This window comes from Pithys albifrons, chromosome 1 (genome assembly GCF_047495875.1).
Source record: "Pithys albifrons albifrons isolate INPA30051 chromosome 1, PitAlb_v1, whole genome shotgun sequence".
NCBI lineage: Eukaryota > Metazoa > Chordata > Aves > Passeriformes > Thamnophilidae > Pithys > Pithys albifrons.
This window is the reverse complement of record NC_092458.1, coordinates 62,181,271-62,205,832: the sequence shown is the minus strand read 5'-3', so window position 1 is coordinate 62,205,832 and position 24,562 is coordinate 62,181,271. Positions and strand designations below refer to the sequence as shown.

General features: G+C 35.6%; 1 protein-coding gene across 6 annotated transcripts in view; it reads right to left on the bottom strand.

Moving 5' to 3' along the window:
• The window catches only part of POSTN (periostin), a 32,041-nt gene extending 7,914 nt beyond the window's left edge, over positions 1-24,127 (bottom strand). For 2 of the 6 annotated variants that reach the window (XM_071552416.1, XM_071552374.1), the window contains exons 1-19: positions 23,975-24,127; positions 22,382-22,480; positions 18,395-18,459; positions 16,977-17,134; positions 16,208-16,372; positions 15,214-15,360; positions 14,109-14,250; positions 13,280-13,492; positions 12,985-13,119; positions 11,404-11,552; positions 10,807-10,943; positions 9,920-10,050; positions 7,619-7,749; positions 7,345-7,447; positions 6,894-6,961; positions 6,265-6,310; positions 4,056-4,103; positions 813-908; positions 112-201 (exon numbers count right to left, since the gene is read on the bottom strand). In XM_071552416.1, the coding sequence (XP_071408517.1) occupies positions 112-201; positions 813-908; positions 4,056-4,103; positions 6,265-6,310; positions 6,894-6,961; positions 7,345-7,447; positions 7,619-7,749; positions 9,920-10,050; positions 10,807-10,943; positions 11,404-11,552; positions 12,985-13,119; positions 13,280-13,492; positions 14,109-14,250; positions 15,214-15,360; positions 16,208-16,372; positions 16,977-17,134; positions 18,395-18,459; positions 22,382-22,480; positions 23,975-24,096 (2,245 nt within the window). In that variant the 5' untranslated portion in view covers positions 24,097-24,127. The remainder of the gene's footprint in view (positions 1-111; positions 202-812; positions 909-4,055; positions 4,104-6,264; positions 6,311-6,893; positions 6,962-7,344; positions 7,448-7,618; positions 7,750-9,919; positions 10,051-10,806; positions 10,944-11,403; positions 11,553-12,984; positions 13,120-13,279; positions 13,493-14,108; positions 14,251-15,213; positions 15,361-16,207; positions 16,373-16,976; positions 17,135-18,394; positions 18,460-22,381; positions 22,481-23,974) is intronic. The other 4 variants (XM_071552425.1, XM_071552384.1, XM_071552396.1 and 1 more) reach the window with 3 other exon arrangements.
• Between the last annotated feature and the right edge of the window lie 435 nt (positions 24,128-24,562).

The window sequence follows — 24,562 nt, the reverse complement described above, 5'->3', positions numbered from 1 at the left end:
AATTCGTCTCTCCAGGAAGTGCAGTTTAGGCTTTAGGACACAACTTAAGACATACTACTTTTGTATGTAATGGTAAACTTTATTAAGAATGTATAGCTCAGCATAATTTACCTTGAATAATTCTTTCTTCTGTTACTTTTTTCTCTGTTACTTCCACAGGTCGTCCGTCTATGATTTTGGTGTATGTTTTAATAATTGGTTCTACAAAGATTTTTAAATTGAAGATATTAATGAAGTGATGAACTTTCAAGTACTCTTTTTGAGTTGTGGAAACTGGTTGAAGCACACAAGGAAATACCATAGCATATTTTACGAAAAATAAAAATGTTCAGAGGAGACAAGGAACTAATTTTTCTCAAAGTTTAGGATGGCCACATACTGTTTACCTTTAAAACCATCCTTGATGTGAAGATCTCAATGCCCCTAGTGAAGCAGAAGGCAGAGTTTACCCCTCTATCTGAAAAAATTGCCTATCTCAGTATTGCGCACTACATTTTTCATTGCAGGACAACAACTAGCAAATAATTCTTAACTAAGACAGATGTTATGCCATCATGCAGAGTATTTCTAACATTGTTTTGACTCTAGCTACGGAACACAGCTAGGCAAAAAACTCACCATTTTTTGATATGCATTAGAAGCAAGAATGAAATTATGCAATAAAATTATAGCACTTCACAAAAGTCTTGTTAAAAAGAGAACATCTGTCTAACATGTCACATGTATCACCTAGATAAAGTGCAAACTGATGGGGAATAGTGAATGTTTCAAATTTTAACTAAAACATATTGAGTTGCTGAAAGCATACCAACCTCCATGAATCACTTTAGTTATTGTCTCCCCTTCCCTGACTATTTTGAACTCAGGTTCCCCTTCAATTAATTTAGTTATCTGTGTGATAGATGGGTCTGTGACATAGAAAAAAAACACAACATGTTACAAATAGTCATAAAATATTTATAGTATTCCATGGGACTGAGATGAAGCTTGCATTTTCTCCCCCTACACTAAATGAACCAGATTTTAATAGAGAGTTTAAATCTGAGAAGTCATTTGTGGCAGTGTTGTACAATCTTATGCTTCCTCACATGCAATCTTAAATTTAGATCCTATTGCATACTTAATTTTTTTTTTTTGTTAAATTTTGTGTACCTGATATTTTTCACATTTGTTCACAAGTCTCAGGCAACAAACCAGATCCTCAGCAGCATAAGGGAAGTCTCTTCCTATATATAGGTAAGAAGGATACTCTGCAGCTTTGCTGGAATCCTTAAGCAATGACTCCAGTAGTGATCAGCATGTGAATTATACAATGAAAATGTTTGTGAAGTTATTTCCTACTAATGGTAAAGATATCCAAGAGGAAATTAATTATGTTGGTTTGTTTGAATTTTCTTTTATTTTTTTGCTTTGAGGATTTTTATGTGTCTTTATTTTTTTTCTTTTTAAGCTACCAAGACTTGGACAGTGGTCATCCAGCTTGAACCAAAAAAACAAACTTCTGAAATCAACCGGAACAGCTGCAAGGATATTTTTTAGTATTAATGGCTATCATTAGCACGTGTGAGGTCATCTTGATTGTAATTGCCAAGACAAACCTCTTAATTTTGTGCAGTTCCTATAGATCACACTGATCCAACATTATCTGTCTGATGGGCCAAAGCAGAAGATATCAAATAAATTAGGAACACACCATTGATGCAGCCAATTAATAGTACTAATATGGTTCTTCTGTAGTGAATGTTATGGAAACTCCTTCTACTTAAGAAGCTACTGTAATGCTTCCTTTATTTCCCATTCAGAGTTAGAAACTTAGCATAGTCCGTCTCTTTTACTTTTCTTTAAAATCCCTTTGATATCTTTATATGAATTTTTGTAATTGTCGATACTGCATTGATGATTTTTTTTTAATTCTTACTGATCAGGATTTAACAACAGGTATTGCATATGTGTGCCTGCTGCTAATTGTTGAAAACAGTCAATTCAGGCTAACAAATCAAAGCATTATTTTTTTTTTTTTTTGCTTTTGTACCAACAGCAGATGTTTGCTAAGTTACAATTTAGAGCTAAATGATGGGATCATAAAGATTCCCCATTTTTATAGAGCTCTATTCATCTACTCTGAGTTCTAAATTACTGAATAAGCTATTGCTTCTTTTATTTTTTAACACATCTGGATGAAAAACATTCATAAATATTTTAAAGAAACATTCTAAGACAATTCATTCCCATGCTTCTGTTTTAAACTCAGAGACATTTTTTGCAAGTTTAGAATCCATTAAATACCAATATACATTGGTACAAATGTGAATATAAATGAAATAATATTAAAGGTATATCTATGCATGTTCATAAATACATTTTATGTTTACATTTCCAAATACCTTCTCATTGATTGATACAGCACATATATGCAAACTTAAAGGTGAAACCATAGCTTGCTATGTTTCCTAGTATAGGAACAATCCTTTGAATATTTAATCCATTAAGATGTTGGTTTCAATCAGATTTAACTCTTTACATCTCTTTAATCTTTTATATCCCACGCGTGTCTCTGTATGGACAGTGGATGCACAACACAAATAGAGAACACTAACAAGAAAAAGCAGACTTTGCCCTCTAAACTGGGTGGATAGTGTCTTTTTTTTTTTAATGGAAATCTCCTTTTCATTGTGATCTGATAGAACTTCCTGAAAAAAATTAACATGCACTTTGACAGTTTTTATCTGCAGGTAGTTGTCAGTTTATGTGGTTCAAATGTGAGCTGCTGCTCACTACTGTTACTACTAGCAAGCTCAGAGGAACCACAGTTGGCTTTATTGGATCTATATCTGATTTATCACTGGCCAGACATCACTCCTTGAAGTATGTCCCAAAGCAGAAACACTGTACTGGCAATGAAAAGGAGTAGCCCTTCACTACTCAGAAACTTCTAAAGTTAATTTTTGTCTTCTTTTATATGAAGAAAACTTTATTCTACATTTGGTTATAGAAGTGCTTAGACATTTCATTTTTTTCTTTAAAAGACAATTTTGTTTCAGTGAACCTTCAACTTCTAAACATAATGCAAATCTACTAAACTACATACCCTATATACCCTATATCTGGATTTAACAGAGAGGAGCAGGTACTTTCAGAGAGTGATTCACCCTCATTGCAGGAAGATTTCTAAACTATCTTGGAGGTATTTATGAAATAATCTATCCATTTATACTGCACTGTAGATCTGATTTAATGATGGAGACTAGGCAACAAAGATCAGCCTATATGCTAGATGGTCTGTAATCCTCAATAGGATGAAGCAGACAAGCTGCTGAAAAACATAATATATAACTACTGCTGGGATGAAATCCTCCAAAGACAGAAATTAAGCACTCTGGATAAAAATTTTTGCATGACATTTTTTACTGCCTTTGTCAGTTGAGCTCCAACAAATTCCCTTTGAGCATTTTTGTTTCAATGGGAAACTGGATCTCATTGGCTTTAGTTAAGTTATAAATCAGAAGTGATTTTAGCAGTCCCAGCCCCACATTTTGTTCTCTTCAGTCCCACCACTAATCTTGAGGTCATTCTTTAGTCTTGAAAAATTAAAAAAGAAACTTTGGCTAAATATCTTTTCCAGGCACATGACAGATATTGGTAGTTAGAACTGATTGAAAATAATAGAAAAAGTAATCAATTTTTTTTGCTTCAAAGTATAAGAAATATGTCTACTTCATTTTTAAAAATAATTCTTTTAATGAAAAAGGGTCTTTATTAAAAATAAGATAATAAAAGAAATGTTTTGCAAAAAGATTATTTATAAAGTATTTTTAAGAGCCTGTAGAAAAATGAGAAAATCCATTTGTGTGGAATTACTGTGGGTAATCCATTTATACAAAATATTTCAGTCAGTTCTAATTGCAATATTTGTATCTTTGCTTTTCCAGCAAAGTGCTTAGCATTCTGCATTTGCTATGTACAAAATGCATCCCATTAAAGAAATATATACAATATATATTCTGGATATGTATGTGAACATATGCAGAAATATATATACCAGGGGCCTCATTTACCTTCCTTTGTGATGATAGGCTGGACGTTGCTTTCAATTATGTTAATTTCTGAAAACATAGAAAATGGAATATACAGTACATTCCACTCTTACTATTTTTTTATGTCAATGATCAGTTGGATTTGGTCTCCTCATAAGGATGTGGATGAAATCACAGATATTAATGGGTGGAAAATAACTCTAAAGGATCCATAGTATGAATCTCAGTTATATTTGTGAAATGGTGATGCATGTGAGTCACCGGACCACATCTGCTGGCGTGCTATTTGACTTTGTTTGTGCCTTATGAAACTCTCTGGTCATGAGACCCATGATAATATATGGTACATAATAATAATAATGGCTTGTACAATTGCCTGCATAAAAGTTTGAACAATTCCCTGACATATCTGAAATCTGAGAATTGTCCTTTTCATTAGGGACCTGATCTGGTAAACAGAGGAAACCTTCTGACATTCAGAACTACAGATAGAACATCACAGAGAATATGCCTGTGGAGCCCTTGGGAGATGAAGCTATCCCTCTACACCTAGGACAGACTCAAGTATTCATTGAACATCTCTGATAGTCATTTGACTTCTTTCCTTTTAATGGTAGAGAACCCCTTACTGGTAGAAGTCACAGTCTTCCAATTCCCATACTCAACTAAATGAACAGCTGCCTGACATTCCTGTCTGACACTGACCTCTCTTGCTTCATTGCTTCTTGTGCTAATCTTGCTGGACATAAGAGGTAGAATATTGTGAGTTGGAAGACACTCATAACGATCTTCAAGTCCAGCTCCCTTGTTCTCAAAGGACTTCCTAAGACTAAACCACATGACTAAGAGTGTTGCCCAGAAACTCCTTGAACTCTGTCAGGCTTGGTGCTGTGACCACTTTCCTGGGGAGCTTGGTCTAGTGACCAATCAGCATTCAGGTGAAGAAATTTTGCCAAATGTCCAGTCTGAACTTCCTCCAATGTGCTTCATTCCATTTTCTTGTGTCCTGCCATTTGTCACCATAGGGAAGAGACTAGCTCATCCCCCTCTGCTGCTCTCCTTGGGAAAGGTGAAGGCTACAATGAGGTCACTGCTCAGCAATGAGGTCACTTCCCAGCCTTCTCTCTTACCCAAACCAAACAAGCCATGTGACCTCACACACTCCTCATAAGTATTGATGACAAGACCTTTCACCATCTTGCTCACCCTCCTCTGCACACTGGGCAAAGGAGGGACATCAATAGTTTAATGACCTTCTTATACTGCGGTGACCAAACCAGCACACTATATTCAAGGTGAGGCTGCCCCAGTGTAGAGCAGAGCAGAATGGGACATTCAACCTCCTCAACTGGCTGATGATGCCTTGCCTGATGCCTCTCAGGACACAGTTGGCCCTCCTGGCTGCCAGGGCACTGCTGCCTCAGATTCAACTTGTCATCACAGTAGATTATTCCATTTTTTGTTACAAAAATTTTTTAGCTTCAGTATGTCCATTCTCAACTTTCAAAAGCCTAGTGCAATGGTTTCCATTTCTACTCTGATACATTGGTAAAACCCCCTAGAAATGTAATCATCTGTCTAAATTTTCATTGCCTCACAAACTAGTCTAAGCAGAATCTTTTTCTTCTAACAATTTGTTTCAACAGGTTCTACTTCATATGAGGAAAGTAAATGCAAATCCTGAGAAAGGTTGCAAGAGAACAAAAAGGGATTCTATTTTCTCTTTACTCTCTAAAGAGAAAATAGAACAACTTGCACATCTGGGAAGCACATGGAACCATACACTCTGTTCCTCTGGAAGCATTTATGAAAAAGAAAGGCTCTCAGTGCAGTTTGGTCAATGCTGCATCTTAGAGAGTGAGTACAGTGCAATAGTAAGTCTTGGAGAGAGTGGCAGTACAACTCTTCTACGTACTAAGCACTGAACCTTGGCTAAAATCTAAAACCCAATCTTTTTCATATATATCTTGCCTACCCCAAAAAGTCTGAACAGCTTACTTGAGGGTTACTTTCCAGTCATACATCTGGAAAGGTTAAAAATACATAAAGTTGCTAACAGCCAGAAACACTCTACTTTGACTCTTTCTCTTCCTTTGCTTCATCAGCACATCTTACTTTCCCAGAAATTCCTTTCTTTTTGATTGAAAAAGAGAAGTACAATTCCAAATTGGAATTGGCAATGTTTAAAAGAATTCTCAAATCCATCTGGAAGTATTTGAAATGAACTTACTGTAAAATGTCAGTGGAATCTCTTTGAAGGTACTGTCACGAACAAACTATAAAAACAGAAAAGCAATTGCAAAGCTTAAGAGAAGTAGCACTTGCCTTATAGTTTCCAGGTGAGCGTGGGTAGGATTTACTGCTTCATTGACTTAAAAGTTGGGTGGTGCTATACATCTAGGTTCTGTCATTCATTGTTGAGGGAGAATGTAATCTCAAGACAATAGCTGAGATAGATAAGGATTCCTACTACTCCTCACAGGGTATCGACGCTAGTGGCTCTAATGACATAAAAATTTAGCCACTCAATATTTTATTTAAAGAGGGGCTGCCTCAAGTATTTAGAAGTGATTTATTTTCCAAGAGTGATAAATTGTACCTGAACTACAGAGTAGATTTGGGCCAGCTCAACCAGAGTTACCCAAATGCAAATAAGCTATAATTATTAGGCATTGAAAACTATAAATTCTAACTACTGAGTGCAGGCTATGATTCCCAATTATATTTGGGTTATTAGGAACTATTGTATGTGTTGTCTGCTGAACAAAGGAGGGGTGAGAGAAACACTTATGAATTATGATGTGCACAGTGCCCCAGGTCCTACCAATAAATACAAATGGATAATTACTGAAAAAGTACCTTAATTTGAATGTACTTAATCAACTTCTTAAGGATTGTGAGCAGCTGATCATTTCCAACAGGCAGATCTGACAAAAAAAATAGGCATGTAAGAAGAAATATATAACTGTGTGCATGTTGCTTTCATTTACAGTGATCAGGAGTTGTAATGACTCTCAAACACTCACACAATCATCTAATTGTGTATATACACATTGTTCCATATCAGCAGAAAAAAAATTCTACACCTAGTCTTGTCTTCCTTATACTTGACTTTCACAGATTTTCAAAATATTGGCATGGTTTCAAGAAACATTCTTCCATAAAATGAGAAGTGAGGTGAATTTTCGGTTTCACATTCCATGTAAAAATTATATGCTTAAATTAATTAACTTTTTTAAAATTGTTGGAGTGACATAACATGCAAACAGATTTCAAAGAGTGTGTATTAATTCCATATAATAATACTCACCTGCTGGATATAGGAGTTTGTCAATGACGTGAATGACACCATTCGTTGCCATGAGATCAGATTCTCTTGATTTCAGTTCATTAACCAGAAGAGTATCATTCACCTGATAAAGGATAAAAAGAGGACAGAAGTTATCAGGGACATTAAAAAAAGCCAAAACCCAAACCCTATTGTAACATTTGGAGAAATGCATCCAACTCTGTAATGGGGATAGACATGAAATATCAAATCCCTGCTACAAGGCTGTAGCAGGGAGACTTTTTCAATGCTTAACTGTTTTCAGGTAGAGTTTGCCTCCTTGGATGGTTTTAAGAATATTTGTCACACCAGGCTCAAAGCCACTTCCAATGAAAACGCCTTGTGTCAAGTGGTAAAGAAGAATATTCCTGAGAGCATTTTTGTCTCCTATATAAAAAGAAAAAAAAAAGGCAGGAATAAGAATTAAATGGTAAGAGATAGTTCTTTCTGGAAATTATAAGGATTCACACAGGCTTGAGCTGTAATTACACATAATATGAAAGAAAATGCCATGAACACATACAATTTGAATCTGTAAAAACGATGAAAAAGAGAAACCAGCCATATGTCAAAAAGGCACTTAGAACATCATCATAAAGAATGTATGAGAAACCTTGTACAAAAGAACAGAGAAGTTGTCATTGGAGAAGTTACGAGTGCTGGTTTTGTCTGCTCTTACAGAGAACACATGCAGCTTGGAGAAGCTGAGAAAAGGGAAAACCACGTAATTTTAGGGATGATTTCCATATTTCAAAGTTTGGCATTCATATTTGGGATGAAGAGAGAAAAAATCCAACATTTTCATGAGTGTCTTAAAAAGCAAATGTATCCTGAAACCCATGTTAATGTCCTGATACAACTCTCTGGTGTTCTGGATCTGTGAAGGTTGAAAGACATAGATGTAGAAAACCCCCTAATGTCCCCAGGAGACAGGGTGTCAAGCAGAGCAGCTTAAAACACATCTGCTTGCCATTACATGAACTATTGACCATTCTAAGTTTAATGATATTGATATGGATTGCTCTTAGGGGTTTCAGCATTGATGAAATCCTATCTGGTCCTTATTTTTCTATCTGGTGTCTCTTTCAGTAACATTTCCTTTTTTACTTGTTATATCCCCACCCCCACCCCCCGTCCCTGTGTTTTGCTCCAATCATTTGTATTACTGCAATTTACTTTACTACTGAAATGCAGTTAACCGATCTTTTTCTTCCTGGTAAAATCAGAACTGAGATTTTGCTACTGGACCATTCATAGATACCATCAGATTACATACAAAGCCTAAATGCAGCCACTCCAAAGATATTGTCACCAACTATTAGACTACCTTTGTTCTATGCCACAATTGTTACTGGTTAAAATAATCTTTGGTTTGTGTCTTTGGCATTGGCCTCGACTGCAATTTCAAGTTGCAAATTGAAGACAAAAATAACAGACTTCAAAAACTCAATCTTAATTAATAAAGTAACTACATAGTACAATACAAACAGAACAATGGCATTTATCCAGTTACTTCAGTTCACAAACTTGTGACAAGCTCTATTTCCTTTTATGGCTACCTCATTTAGGCTACCAGTTAATTTACTGTTAGTCACTAGAGACAAACCCCACTAGAAGGCAACTTAGAGCACAACCATAATTTTAAATGACTGAACAGATAAATTAAATTCCCAGTGCCTCATTAGTGAGTTAAAGACTGGGATTGCTGTTTATCAATGCTCTGAACTTGAGTCTTCCAAGTCATTAAGAATTCATGGGGTTTTGCTTCCTGCCTTTGAACTTTGATCTGAGAAGTACAGGAACGGAAAATGTGACTGACCTTCTGGATGTAGCACCTGTGTGAAGGGCACATTCACATTACTTTCAAATAAACTAAAATTATTTATAGTGCCGTGGCCACAGTCTACCATCTCCAAGTGGGAATTCTGCAGGAGATTTGAAGTATTCACTGGGCAGTTCTTCTCTTATGGAAATAAAGCATGACACTAAATAAACTAGTTTTAAATCTTGTGAAAAATCCATACATTCCAGAGGTTAGAAGTGTTAGATGGAAAGAAATCACAAGCACTTGCATCTAGGAAAAGATATTCAATATTTAACTTGGAGAGCACAGGTGCTATCAGAGATCACTGGGTGGAAGCAAAGGGAAGGAAAGGTAACAAAACTCAACACTAAATATCTCTTAATGCAACAGTTACAAGTAGAAATAAAAAATGTGATAGAATGGAATTTTCAGTTTAAAAAAGCTATTAGCAAGGTTGGATGATGAAAAGTTGAAGGTAATAAAATGAAAGGAAATTTTAACTAAGTAGGTAGTAAGACCATAGAATAAGACATTAAGGAGTGAAATTTAAATTTAAGTTCAGGTTGGATGCTTCTTTCCAAAGAAATATTTCCTCTAACCCCCAAGAAGGAATTGATTTAAGGAAGTCCTCGGAAGTGCTCTGTGGTAAAGGTAAATTATTTCACCAGGCAGCTTCTGTGTAAGAAATGCATTAGCCTCCTTTCCAAATGATTTCACCTTTGCTTATAGTTCTAGTTTTCTTATATTACTTACTTATCAATATATCCTTGTCATCATCAGTCAAACCTTTAAAGGCATCGTTAGTTGGAACAAACAGAGTCCAGTGTCCAGGACGTGACAGAACATCATCTAAATCCGCAGCTTTCACCAGACTGAGGAAAACGCTGTTTACAACAGACAAACCAAAAATATATTTTGTTGAAATGTACTAACTACAGTTTAGTCAAGGTACTTAATTCTGTCATTTTTTTTCTGATAGTACATCAATCTTCAAACACTTCAACTATTTCCCAGAAATTAAGATGGTGGAGGAGCAAAAATGAGGGGGAAAAAAAAAGAGTCAATCGTAGCAGACAGAGGAAAAATGTTTCAGAAAAAAAAATATTGGCACTCTGGATCACACCAGGATTCATCAAATAGAAACACCACAGATCAAAGAGATAAAGGAAGGATGCAAAGGTTAGTTGCTCTCTCTAGAAGTATTGAGATACACTCAGGAAAGGGACAAAAATACATACTAAAATGCATTCAATCATGCTGCACCCATGTGGAATTGTACTGCTCAGTAATTAAAACTCCAGGCTCCACTGCATTTGTAGCTCCGGATGCATTATCCAATTCTTTTTGTTCCCTTTCTCCTCTCATTCTGGCATCTTACTGACTCTTATGTGCCATTAGCAACCATTCTACAATAGAGTGTGGGAGCTTTTTCAGCACACAGATGGAGAATAATACTTTTTCTTTCATCCCCTTTTTTTTTTAATTTGAGTAGGAAATAAGTCCTTCCCTACCCTCCTTGCCCTCTAAAATTCAACAAATCCCAAACTCAGTTTATAACTTTTCCTCAGATTTGCTCTTCTGTATATATATATATATACCCTCCACAGGAAATTCTTAGTGCTGTCAAAACTGCAACTCACCTAAACCGCTTATCATTTCTTAACATTTCATGCAATGTCTTTTCTGCTGGATTGATGATCTGTCTGAAGACGTGAATGAAACCATTTCTTCCTTCTTTACTTCCTCTGATCATGCATGAATTTTCAATACATACAGCCTTATTGAAAGAGAAACAAGTGTAGCTATTTACACAATGTTAAAAATAACATTCAGATGTATTTCTTACAGCCTAATTGTGTGTTCTTGCCAGGAAATTTAGCATTACTTGAGAAAGCAAAAATAGCAAAATCTACAGTAAAATACCTGGTGAAAATATTTTGGAACTTGAATTTGCTACACTTGGGAATGCTCTTCATTATTTCTAAAAATTAGCTTTAACATTTGTAATCAATGGAGTGCCAAATCTGAAATCCTGTTCCATTTTCCCAAAGAATTTTCCATGCAAAGTTCCAATCTATAAAGACCAGATTTGCTTTTTTTTCCTATCTTAAAAGCTTAAAGATTTTTTGCTAGATAGTCATAATGGTAAATGTTGGGATTTCATTCAGATTTGCCTTTTATTGACTCTCCATTTTCATAGTTGGGATACATATTGTTAGAAAGCCTCATTCACTTACTGTGCGATACACAAAGACTCTAAGTAGTTTTCCTCCAATTGTTTCCAGCTCTTGTCCATTGTACAGTTCATTGAGCCCAACTTTCACTTTTATAATGTGATTCTGCAGGATTGTTCTAAGAAGACGTTGATCCAGCCTTAAGGTGTCATCTACAAAGCCATTTAGATATCAATATATAGTAATCTATATAGTAAATTTTCATTGAAATAAAGTTAAAAGACTATGGATAAACAGAATCTTTCTTTGAAATGCTTGAGTTAAAGCTTGGACAGGTCTTTGTACACAGAAAATGAATTGCTATGTAGTTCCTGCCAAAGGGCCATTCCTTAAATTCAGTCATGAACTTTTGACATTGCCCTGATTAATTACTATAACTAATATGGCTGATGAATTATGTGTGTACCATCTCCATCTTCTGAGTTACTGCTACAGCTCTTTCCTTTCTGCATGTGCACCTTAAAACCTATTCAAATTTGCTGCTATGGTGGTGGGTTAATGCTCCAATTCTTTGGGGAATTCTTTGCCCATGTAGTCACCTCTGCAAATGTACAAACACCTGCTTTATAGTATGTTTATAACCGTTTCTCTCTGCTTTATTATACTGGAAAATACTAACTCTCTTTTATGTCCTGGTATTGGCCAGGACAGAGTTAATTTTCTTCTAGTAGGTCCTACAGTGCTGTGGTTTGGATTTAGGATGAGAATAATATTGGTAACACAGTGATGTTTTCATTGTTGCTAAGTAGTGCTTAACCTAAGTCAAGGACACCTCAGTGTCTCATGGTCTGCCAGCAAACAGGTGCACAAGAAGCTGGAGGGAGCATATTGAGGACAGATAACCCTAGGTGGCCAAAGGGATATTCCATACTATAGAAAGTCACGGCCAGTATAAACTGGGGGCAGCTGGCCAGTAGGGGCCACCCCTTGACTAGCCATCAGTCAGTGGTGGGGAGGAATGCCGTTGTGCACTACTTGTTTCTCTTGAGTTTTAATTATATTTCCTTTTTATTATTTCTATTAGTAACATTAGTATTATTACTATTAATATTTTATTTTGTGATACTTATTAAGTTGTTCTTATCTCAACGTATGAGGTTTGTTTGGGGTTTTTTGCTTGTTTTGTTTTTCTTTAATTATCCTGATTCCCCTCCCCATCCCAGAGTGGGGAAAGGTGGAATAATCAAGTGGCTGTGTGGTACTTAGTTGTCAGCTGGAGTTAAACCACGATATTGTATGAATTTTTTGAGAATAAATAGTGAATCTAATGGAAGTAATACAATGATTAAGGGAACTGGCAGATCCTTAATATCTTTCCAGTCCCACAATCTGTCTGTGCATATTTTGTATCTTATTTTAGTGATACTAGTTCCATTAACAAATCACACGACTGAAAGCAAACTATGCAGCCTGGTTGTTAGCTTGTTTTGCCTTTCTACATGGTATGTTATTTGAAAGGTGAAGTATCTCTCTTTGGCTATGGCACTTTTTTTGTGAGACAGAACAAATGCTGGGAGTGATTTGTGAAACCACTAGGGTATCATACTTTCTTGTTTATCTTGATAGTGTTTTAGTGCTACTAACCTGAGAAAGCACCATTCAGAGGTGCCAGGAGAGTATATTGGCCTTCTGGTCTTAGAGAAGATGCCAGACCCAGCTGTGCCACCAGGTCAGTAAAAGTAGTCTGCTGGACACCTCCAAGCTCAATGACTTGTTTGGCTGCAAATAAAGCAGTAAGAAAAAGTATTTTAACACACAATTTCTCCCTATTCCTGATTTGGATTCTCCATGCTTATCCATAACTATATATTTGAGGGAATCTAGGTAAAACTGTAGAAAATATCTTCAGTGTAAGAAGTTTTTCATGCACATCACTGACCAGAGTCAGGGATTAGCACTTGATCAATGAGATGGATAACACCATTGCTTGTCACAATATCTTTGCGTTTCACCATTTTCACTCCATTCACAGTCAGGCTTTCACCATCACAACCAACTTCAACGGTGTTTCCTTCCAGAGTTTCATAGACAGCTCCACCTGTGATGGCTTCAGAGCACTGCAGAGTATTTAATACATGAAACTTCACAAGAGCTGCAAAGACAAGAGCAGGAAGTTCACAGATGTAATTGTTTGGACACACATTTATGTATGTATAATTCATATATAGATATGAGATAAATTATTACATCTATACTATTTTTAAAAGTATTCTAGCTTAGCTGGCATATTTGTACTCATAGACACTTTATTTAAAGTTATTGATACTATACTATAGGCCTTTAAACAACATTTATGATCCAAAATATTTCACATTACTTATATTATGAAAACTCTGCTAGTTATGCTGCAACCTGCATGTAGCAGAGTGGTGACTGCAGACAATATACCCCCAAAGGACCTATGAGTACAGAATTCCATAGGCTATGCAAAGGTATGTGAGAATCTCACATTCAGGTAGCCCTGAATTTCCAGAGATAGGAATGTCTACCAAAACTATGCAGCTGAACTATTAGAAATACCAATATGCCTATATTTTCACAGTTCCCTTTAAGGTGTTTTGGAAACTAAATTTTCTGTGCCTTTGAATCTTTAGGCAACTGAAAAAGTCCAAGACAGAAGAAATAACTCCTCTTCAGAAAATGTACTTTGTATCTCTCTCCCTGGATCCACTCATCTGTATTTCTTATTTGTAGAAAAGGTTATGTACCTTCAGAAGCCACCTTGTCACCCATGATTCTTGTTAAAACTCCCCTCGGAAGTCTCTCAAAAGCTTCATTAGTAGGAGCAAAGAGTGTGTAATGACCAGGCCTTCCAAGAATATCCATGACATCTGACGTAATGGCGGCACCCTAAAAAATAACTTTTTCTTTTAATGTTGATTATTTCAAATATTACCAAAATACATTATCTGTCTGTTTTCACCTCATGCCCATGGGCACTTTAATGATAGACTGAGATCAGTGTTATAGAAAGATGAAGAACTGAATCAACAGAGAGTTTGTTTTTGAACTGAAGACTACAAAGAATTGGCTTTGACATTAGTGATGTTCTTTTTTGTTGTTGTTGGTTTTTGCTTGCTGTTTTTTTTTAAAGGGATTAATGTTGTGGATGCTGTAAAAATCATGCTCTGTATTTGAGGGATTCAAAGAATCTCCTCCACCTTTATGCCTCTGTATTTAAAATACCTTTTATTTATTGAGGAGAGGGAGAATGGAAAAGTTATTTGCAAATGAATAGCATGGGTTTTTTAAAGATGTAGCATGAAATCCTATCACACTGCACAGACATATCTTCCAGAAGAAGGAAAAATTAGAAACTTGTACAGAAAAAAGCATACTTCCTCTCTGCAAGAAAGATCCTCCTTGTGTGCATCTATTGGTGCTCTAAAACTTACTATGAGTCAGGTTCTGGAATTTATTTGGTGTTTTTACCATTTTCCATCATCCATTTGAAATTATTTTAATTTATCTAGCACCAGACACTAACTTTACACTAACATGTTTCATTGCCTCAGCGATTGAAGAGAAGACACTTTTTATATACAGGGACACATTCCATCCTGATATGGTCCTATTTGATCCACAACAGACAGTAGGGAGACTCCTCATGTAAAATATGCTTTGCTTTTTTATATAGATAGATTTGCAATACTAGCTGGAGTTCTTAATATAATTAAAAACCTAACCTTTCTTCCAGATATCATAAACAAATAGAAAAGAAGTAAGAAAAAACCAACCAAAAAAAAGAAACCCAAACAAAACCTCAAAACACCCATAAAAAACAGAGAAGAGCTTTTATTTTTGTTCCCTTACTCTAAGAGATGAGAGATCATCCTCGACTTCAAGGAAATCTTGAATGGTACTTCCAACAGCAGTCAGGACACGATCAATGACATGAACAACACCATTGGTAGCAATCTGGTTGCCATGGATGATCCTGGCACAGTTAACAGTAACAACCTGTATTTGAAGAATCAAGTAGTAGAAGAATAAGTGTTAATTAGATCATAAACTTGGAACCCGATTCTTACAGACTGGCAGTGTACGTACTGTACATTGTGTATTCACTATTGGTATTTCATTAGATTTTTAAAAAATTTGAAGTAACATTTTGAAACATTTGAAAGACTGATTACACTCCTGGAAAGGTAGCATCCACTTATTCAGGTTACACTGATTTCATATTCATGTTTTATTTCCTATTGCAATTATTAGGATTTGTTTTCCATATCTGGTTAATATGGTGATGCTATTGGCTTTTACTGATGTAATCTGTAGACCAACAAAGACATTTTGATGTATGTAAGGCAACAAAGATGAGTGACTTAACTGGGACTTTTCTAGCATTTATAAAAATCACTTTTCTTTCAGACAAATAATGGATGTGTATTTTCTACAACCTAAATGTTCCTAACAAGCTCTCAAATTCAAATAAAATATTTGATTTAATATTAGTAAACACATGAAGATTAATAGTAGATTTTGCAAATATATTATGATCATATATTTTGGCCACAAAAGGCTTTGATCTTTATGAAGAAAGTTCATTCTCATTTGAACTCTGATTTCTAAAAAGCAAACAGCACATTTTTATTCACTCTTTCTTAGTAATTAGTCTCTACAGCAGTAAAAATTCTTCAGGAGAAAATTTATTTGTCAGTGGCAACTGACTTGCTAGATGTTAAACTTTCTATAACATATTTTCTTAGTTTAGTCTTAGCTTTCCTTAGTCTTAAGGAAATAAGAGAAATAAAGGCTATAAATGAATAAATATGATCAGGAAAAAGAAAAAAAAGAATAGACTTACCCCATTAGGATAATGGTTAATAAGTAATTTCTGGCCATTATACATAGACACCAGAGTCATACCATTCTTAAGGTCTTTTGTCAACATGCGCTTATTTACCATGTGGAGGTGGAGAGCATTATACAGTTCAATATTTACATTGTCAACTAAATTCCTGTGAATTTCCTGAAAAAGAAAGAAATGTAATTAATTAGAAGCTTCAAAACATTCTTCCACTCAGAAAGATGTACATACTGTTTTACCTTAATTTTCAACTTCTGTTAGGAAACACAACTTTGAGCCCTATCAGCCTCGCTCTGCTTAAATGATCCTTCACTCTGATTTGCCCACAAATGGAAGACCAGAGGCTTCATCAGAGACAAGTCATTGAAGGAGCTTTGATTCAGTATTTATTTAACTAAAACCATTACTAAGAGGACACCTGAATCACTGACAATGTACAACTATACATCATGCAGCAGCTGGAATTCCAAAAAGTTTTCCCAAAACTACGCTAATAGCACTAACAATATAAATATTTCTTATGCAAGTGACAAATGAATCCAGCCTCTCTAACTTCAGAAACCTGCGTTAAACATTTAAATTATTTAATTATAACTTGCATAATGCCTTTTTATGTCTAAAAGATCACTATAATTTCTAATCCTTTTTATTATATATACTAGCTGCTTCAGCTAACTCATGCACATCCATGTGCTCACACACACACACACACACACACACACACACAAACACACACACACACAAACACACAAACACACACACTTACTGGATTTAATTGCTCCCAGGCTTCATTGCTTGGTGAAAAGAAAGTGAATGATCCTGGTCCCTCAATCTCTTCTCTCAGCTTTGATATGTCAGAGTACTGCTGTGTGGAGGTAGCTCCCACAATACCAAGTGTACCATATACATGATCAATAGGAGCAACTAAAATAAACATGAGATAAGAATACCATAAACTATTCAGTCATCCCATTCCTCATGATCAAATTTACATTGCTTCTTTTGGTTGGACAATTGTTCTGAAACTGTTTAAATCAATATTAAAAAATGTGCCTGGATTAAAAATTCCATTGTCGACATACTCAAAAATAATCTAAACACATCTGTTAGTCATTTATTTTTTTGTATTGCTTAATGAAAACTTAGATCAAACAATACTGAATATTGTAAGATTTTCTTTGGAAGAGCTGTCATGCTTTGTACTAGGCCAACATGAAATGGGAGGCCATCCACTGAATATAGGAGTAAATTCCATCTATAATCACAAACATTTCTGTGGAGGGGATCTCATTTGGTCATGATGGACTAGAATTCATCTTGTGAGGCCTTTTGCTCTTCTTCCCATGTCTGGTTTGTGTGTGTATTGATTCACACAGAGTACGAATGGCCATAGCCTCACAGTCAAAACACTGCTACATGAGAACAGTATTCATCTCTCCTAATTTCAGGCATCCAGAAGTGAGGCATTTGCAGGTAATTAAGTTGTTCTTGGCTCTTTTTATGTTTATGGAGAGGAACAGGCAATTCTAGAGTGTGACTGACCACATACTAACATAACAATTTGAAGGGAGATTAATTCATCTAAACAAACTGCACTCTGCATTATTGAATGTTAAAGGATTACTTCAGATACAGGGATCAAAGCTATGAAATATATTCCTTCGCACATTACTCTTTCCTGCTGAAATTAATTTTATGTATTAAAAACAGAATAGCATTAATAGAAAAAAATCAAGAATTCCTGTCTCCATTTTCACTCTTTCTTAGTAAAAGCCTGTAAGACTCTTTAAGTAAATTAAATTCAAGTCTTTTCAGGAAAAGCAGTAAACAGAATTTAGATACATTACATCTGGTTTTCTGACCTTGCTGGTATGCTTTAAGCTATTCTGGAATTTGATGGGAATAGGAGTGGAAGTTCTTGGGCAGCTTTGAGAACTGAAGACACTATCATTCCTCACCAATCCAACATCTAGAAGGAACTGGGAAATTTGACCTAAACTGCATGATCAAATTCAGTACTGGCTGATTTTTAACTTGGTTGATTGTATGCAAATGAACCTGTCTATTCTCAGGAAATAACTCTTAAAAAGAGCCAATCATTTCTCAAGATGGCCACCACTGAAAATCTCCAGTGTTATAATGCTTCCTATATACTGATTTATCCATGTGAAAACAAGCTTGTACCTGCAGGACATCCTCTTGTGCCATCCATCTTCATATAGCCAGGACAGCACTCATATAAAACAGTTCTGTGGGATATAGACAAAAGTGGAATTAAATAATGTACAGGAGAAGAGCATACTAATTTTAGCTAAGTCTAATATTTTTAATTATTATTAGTTTTTCATTAAAAAGTGCATATTCTCCAGGTATTGATTCTTTTTTTTTAAATCATTCAGCCTCTTCTGTATTGACTACACATTGATCTTTTTTTCCTAAATTAGAGCATTTGAATTTCCAGAATGACTACTATCATGAAATTTAAGTACTAGGAAGGAACATGGGAGGGGACGTGGTACTCAGTAGTAGAGTTATTAAAAGATCATGCCACTAGAACAGCAGTTGAAGAAAATTGATTTATCTATTCTATGTTGAATTGATTAGATGACACTGAAGAAAAACAGAAGTGAAGACATTAAATGAAAATCACAGCAGATGGGCTGTAAATGAGAAAGAACAATTTAAATAAATTGAATAGAAATTAGTGACAGAACTACGTGAGATCACCTAAATACTGGCTATAGGAACTAAACAGGAGAAGCTCTTGTGAATGATATAGCAATAAAAAGTGGCATAAGGGAGACTCTTTTTTTTTTTGAGGAAGAATTTTAAGAAGCGCAGGAATGATGGAGGGAGTTAATTAAGAACAGATATGAAACAGTTTATAGAGAAGGAAGTCACTAAAGACTGGATGGGTGGATGGATACAAGGAAGAGTTCATGGGTAAATGTAGAGAGGACAAAAACCAGTCTCCAAGAAATAAAAACCAGAGTTAAAAAAGTATGTCATCACAGCATACCAAGAATTTAGCAATACCAGGGGGTCAGGAGTTGTTATAGAATGATGTAATTCTCGAACACATGTAAGCTACACATATTAGCAAACAAGGGATAAATGATAATTCTATACTGTAATGCTCAATTTAACACTGTGTGTCTTATAAGATATATCTTCTTTATTAATAAGAGAGAAATAAAATTCTACCATAGACCTGCTTATAAAATTCTCCTCTCTTGTAAGAAAGTGCAAATTCACTGACATTATCACAGAAGTGATTTTGGCTCCTCAGGAAGGGGAATGCCAACAAATTATGTCAACTAACCAAAGTCTAAACTGTAAACCTTAATACATTAGACTTCAGATATTACTTTTGAAATTATTGTACACTGTACACTATATGGTACAGTATAATGACAAGGAAAACTTGTCCTAACTCTTTTACATGATAGTTTTATTTTTATAGATGTGGATGATGTTGGCAATTCAAAAGATCTGAACGCTAATTCCTTGAAGTATTTTACTAAGTCTTTCATGCTCTTTGGTGGCATCTGAGTAAACTTCTCTCTTTTTTTCATAAACTAAAGCTGAAAAAACATTAACCACAACAACATTAAAATCAACAGCTTATTCAAGTAAAAAGTTGGACTCAACACCTTCAACATCCAAACTAACTGAAGAGATTAAAAATGAAAACTAGACTGGAAGAACAATAACGTTACAAAGTATGACTGTGAAAGTGAGGATTGTAATTTCATAATTGAGAGCAACCAGTCTTTTATTCCTCTGTTCTATGAAAATATTTTTTCTCCATTCTTTCATATGCCTACACATACGTACTGTATACACTTATCTGCCATGTGCATGTTTCCAATTTAGAAGCCATGTAGTGGAAGCATTTGTATAGTTCTTTTTAGTACATCTTTAAAGCAAATTGGTGGATGGTTATTTTATGGGAATGCAAGAATAGCATACAATTTAGGCTACAGATTTTCAAGCTAATAATAAACCTTATACTGCTACTCCCTCTTGCATCCTTGCCAGAAGCTAATATAAAAAAAATAATCATCTGATTAAAGAAAATTGTGTAGCAGAATAGGAATCAAAAATTCTCCCAACTGTGTGAACCGCTTTGTCATGAGAAAATACTTTTTCTTCCCTGTAATAGAAAATCTCTCTTCCTTATCCCATGGGAAGATATGAAAGATCGTGGTCTTAATTAGCTCTTGGAAAAAGGAAAGAGGAAGCTCAATTTCAAGCACAGAGTAAGTTTAGTCTTTGTACCGCATCCAAAAATGATACAATTAATGAAATACAGAAAATTGGCTGAAGAACATACTTAGGTAGAAAATGCTTCTTCAGCCACACATGTCAAAATCAGTCTTTTTTGTCATGTATCTTCTTATGTACGTCCCAGGTTTCTTTTCAGTCAAGGATTACTGTAAGGTCCTACTAAGAATATTCATGTTCCCTTACAGTTTTCTGCAGTTAGGTTTTTTAGCTGTTCGCAGAATGTGAGAAAGATGAGATGGGAGAAAAGGTGTTTGCCTGGAGCATACCACAATAAAGCTAGAACAGTATAAAACTCCATGCAAGATGCACCTGCCTCAGTACCACTCATGATGCAGACACAGTACACAGGGGAAATACCACCTCACACAAGACCAGAACGTTATTTCATCTGTATCCCTACAAGTTCAATATATGATGGTGGCCAAAGAAAGAAAGAAATTGCTCACATAAGAAGCCATGTTGCATTCTTGAGGTTTTGGTGGAGTTGTTTGTCTGTTTTGGGATTATTTTGTTGTTGTTGTTGTTGTTACTCTTTGGGGTTTTTTAGCACAAAGTTGTCCTGACCTTATCCAAAGGAGTATATTCCAAAGGAAAAAGACAGAGCAACTCTACTTTAAGTCCTTGTTATTCTTGGCTAATAAAAAGATTTCAGTTTATTCAGATCAGGTCTGTGACTCATCTGTTTCTACTCCTTGCTGGCATGGAGATAAAATACTGCAGAGAAACAGTGGAAAGACTTTTGGTCCAACAGACCTTGATTTTAGCAGATATGTAAGTTACATCCTGATTCTAAACTTATAGCAGTGGAAGGGGAATGTACGTAATAAAAGCACTCAGCATTTTATAGATCATATATATGTTAGGGAGGAGTTGTTAACATGGGGATATTAATGTAAGAAGATGTGTTGTCCTTTGGATTAGCATTCTTACTACACTAATCTTTTCAGTCATGTCTGCATTTCTGGTTTTAATATGCAGAGTATAAAACTCTCAGCTAAGACTAAGTTATAACAGATGCTCTATTATAGCCACAAACCCCCCCTCAAACAGCCCTCAGGAGTTCGACTTAACTTACTCTTGTACAAATTCTTTTCCTCCTCTATCTGTGCTCTGTGAGTGCTTGTTCTATAGTAGGAGTGTTAAAATAGGATAGAGAAGGCAGGTGGTAGTTTTGTGTATACTCTCATGACCAAATCCACTCTGTCTCACTGCTCAATGTCTTCCTCTGATTGGCTGTACCAGACTTCTTTCTTAGGGCCTTGCCCAGGCTCTGCAAAATGTTTTACAGCTTACATTCCTCTAAATTCTAGTCAGAATTCGAGTTAGAAAAAAGTCTTTACCCAACTTCAGTTCAATGAATCTAAATTGCCTATTGCTTCAAATTATTTTTCCTAACACATGAAGGTATCTATCACTGCTTAACACATTTTGCTTCTGGATCTTGGCAGAGAAATGAGTTCCCTGTCTGATTTACTCTGACAGCTGAATTTTCTCTCATGAGAAGACATGGCATCTATCTAGGAATAAAACCACAGGAGCAGGTTGTTTTCCAAAACTGCCTTTGAGAATATCAAAGTTTCAGTCTAAGCCATTTTCAGGAAATCCCCTTCTTCCCAATGTGTCTGTGGTAGAATAAAATTTAGTGCTAAAGTTGTCAGCGGTATGGCACACTTTACTGAAAAAAGTGAAGTATTTTGGATGACTTGCAGCATGTCCAGTGAAGGAAAAGGGAAGTCAGTATTACAATGCCACCTGGAGGAGAAGTAAAGATTCTAATATAAATTATAAAACGCTAGTTTGTCTGTGAGAAAAGGAGTTTTCTAATCGTACATTATATTATCTCAATAAACGGGGAACAGTTTGGAAGCAGAGCATACTTACGCTTTCTTTCCACAGATGGCTTGCTGATACCAGTTTCTGCAAGTGCTGAAGTATTTCTTTTTTGTTCCCATAACTTGCTGAAGAGCACAAACATTTGGGCTATGGGTGGAGTGAGAAACATTTAAAAAAGATATTTTTGTACATTTCTGGAAAAGTTCTGTATGAAATAGTGGCAAACATTGTTTCTGTTGTGCAAGAAATTAACATCTGGCTTTAGTTCCCAGGGCAGGTGTGTTTTCAAGCAACTACAGTGCAAGCTCTGGTGACTGCCCAGCTGGGTTCCTAGGCAAAACCTCCCACCCTGCAGGGACAGAAGCTTCCCCTTCATTCTGGTTTGACCCTATGTCTTTGGTGGGCAGTGATCACCAGCTGTGCCTAGTCAAGTCTCTGTATGCCTTCCATTTCTCCCTTCCCCCTGCAAAGTGAATTACCATCCACCAGAGGCTGAGTGGTGAATGCCATCATGCTCTTTTCATTAAGGATTCTTTCTTGCACACATCTGTGCAGCTGAAGGTTGTGGGGAGACGGGGAAGAAAAGTGCCTTTTTTTTTTCCTATGTAGAAGGAAGCCTTGTCTTCTGTAAATCAATCAGCTATTTTGATTAGCAACCCTGTGGATTACCACAGACACCTAAATAAACATTCTGGGAATTACTGGGGACCAAAGGGTAAATTGACATGTAAATAAAAGAAGTCACAGACTTCAGATGAGATATACATGTTCCTTAGCATGGTAGTGTACAGAAGAGGAATTTCTTATGGTCAAATTCCATGGTGCAGGGGTATTTTGCCCCTAGTTTTCATACTTCTGCAATTAAAAAATCCATCAATTAGAAAGTTAGAACATCTATTTTGCATTACTGGGAAGCCAGTAAATTTATTTGAAAAGCTCATTGTGTCTGTATGTAGCAGGCAGAGGGGATTTAGCAAAAAAAGGTAGGATCATAAAAAATTCTTATTCACAGAATGTTTTTTGCTTAAGAAGACTACAGGAAAATATCTTTAGACACATGTGTCTCCCTGACACCAGCTGTTCAAATTATTTCTGTGTCTCCAAACAGCCTGGCTTGTAAGTATTGTCTTTTGGGAACCCTGCTGAGCAGCTTGCCACATTGGTCTAGTGGGAATAGAAGTTTCACAAAGGGTTCTCAGTATATGCTCCCATGTTAGAAAGCAATTAAATAGAGTTCAGGATTTTCATTAGGATGGAATAAAGAGAGAAAATATTATAAAATAGATGTCAACTCTATTCAAAAGTTTGCAAACAACATATCTGATATCCTGTAACATTAATTATGAACTGTAATTAATTTCAGTGATTCTGATTTACGTGAATTTTATCCATTGAGAAATATTAATTTTAGATTTCTCCCTTTTTTATGAAGTTTAACAGTATTCTGTTTCCTTTAGAAACTCTCTGGAAAGCTTTTTATTTAGGAACAATTCTTGTAAAATTTACTTAAAAAGAAAATTCTACTTGAATGACAGTAAGAAGTCATAGTGAAAAATAACATTTAACACAATACAAGACAAAAGGGGAGAATAAAGATGAACAAGTTTCCTTTTATATTAGAAACAAAAGCCAGTTACTTACCCCTGGTCGCGTGCTCTTATTCGACTATGAGTTAAAATCTTGTCATAGTGAGCAAAAGCAGCTGCTTGTTCAAAAGCAGACAACAATAAAGTAGAAAAGGTGATTAAGGAAAAGATCTTCATCTTTAGTCCTCTGTTGCTTCTGGCAAGTCAAGAAGAGAGAACTGGCAAAGGGTCTGGAGAGTGACAATTTATATACATGCTAGAAGGTGGTGGGAGGGAACTACATGATCAACCTGAAACTTCGTACCACCCTTCTTAGAACAGCAACTTTTGCTGCCAGCTTCAGTAACCTAAATTATTACCATACACTAACTGTATAAACCTTTTCTTTTATTGCCTGATTGACTAATTTCTTCCTTTTTACATTGAGCTTAGAATTTTATTCTGCTGACACAACAACAAAGAAACTTTGAGAAGCTTATGCTTTGACTTATGCTTTAGTATTTATAGCACTGAGGCATCCAGAGGTCATGATCATTGCGTGTGGTTTTACTCAAACCCAGAGGAAGATGTCGTCTGTTCCCACAAGAACAGCATTGCTTTCATTTACCATGTCCTCACTATTTATTATCAGCTATGAACTGCT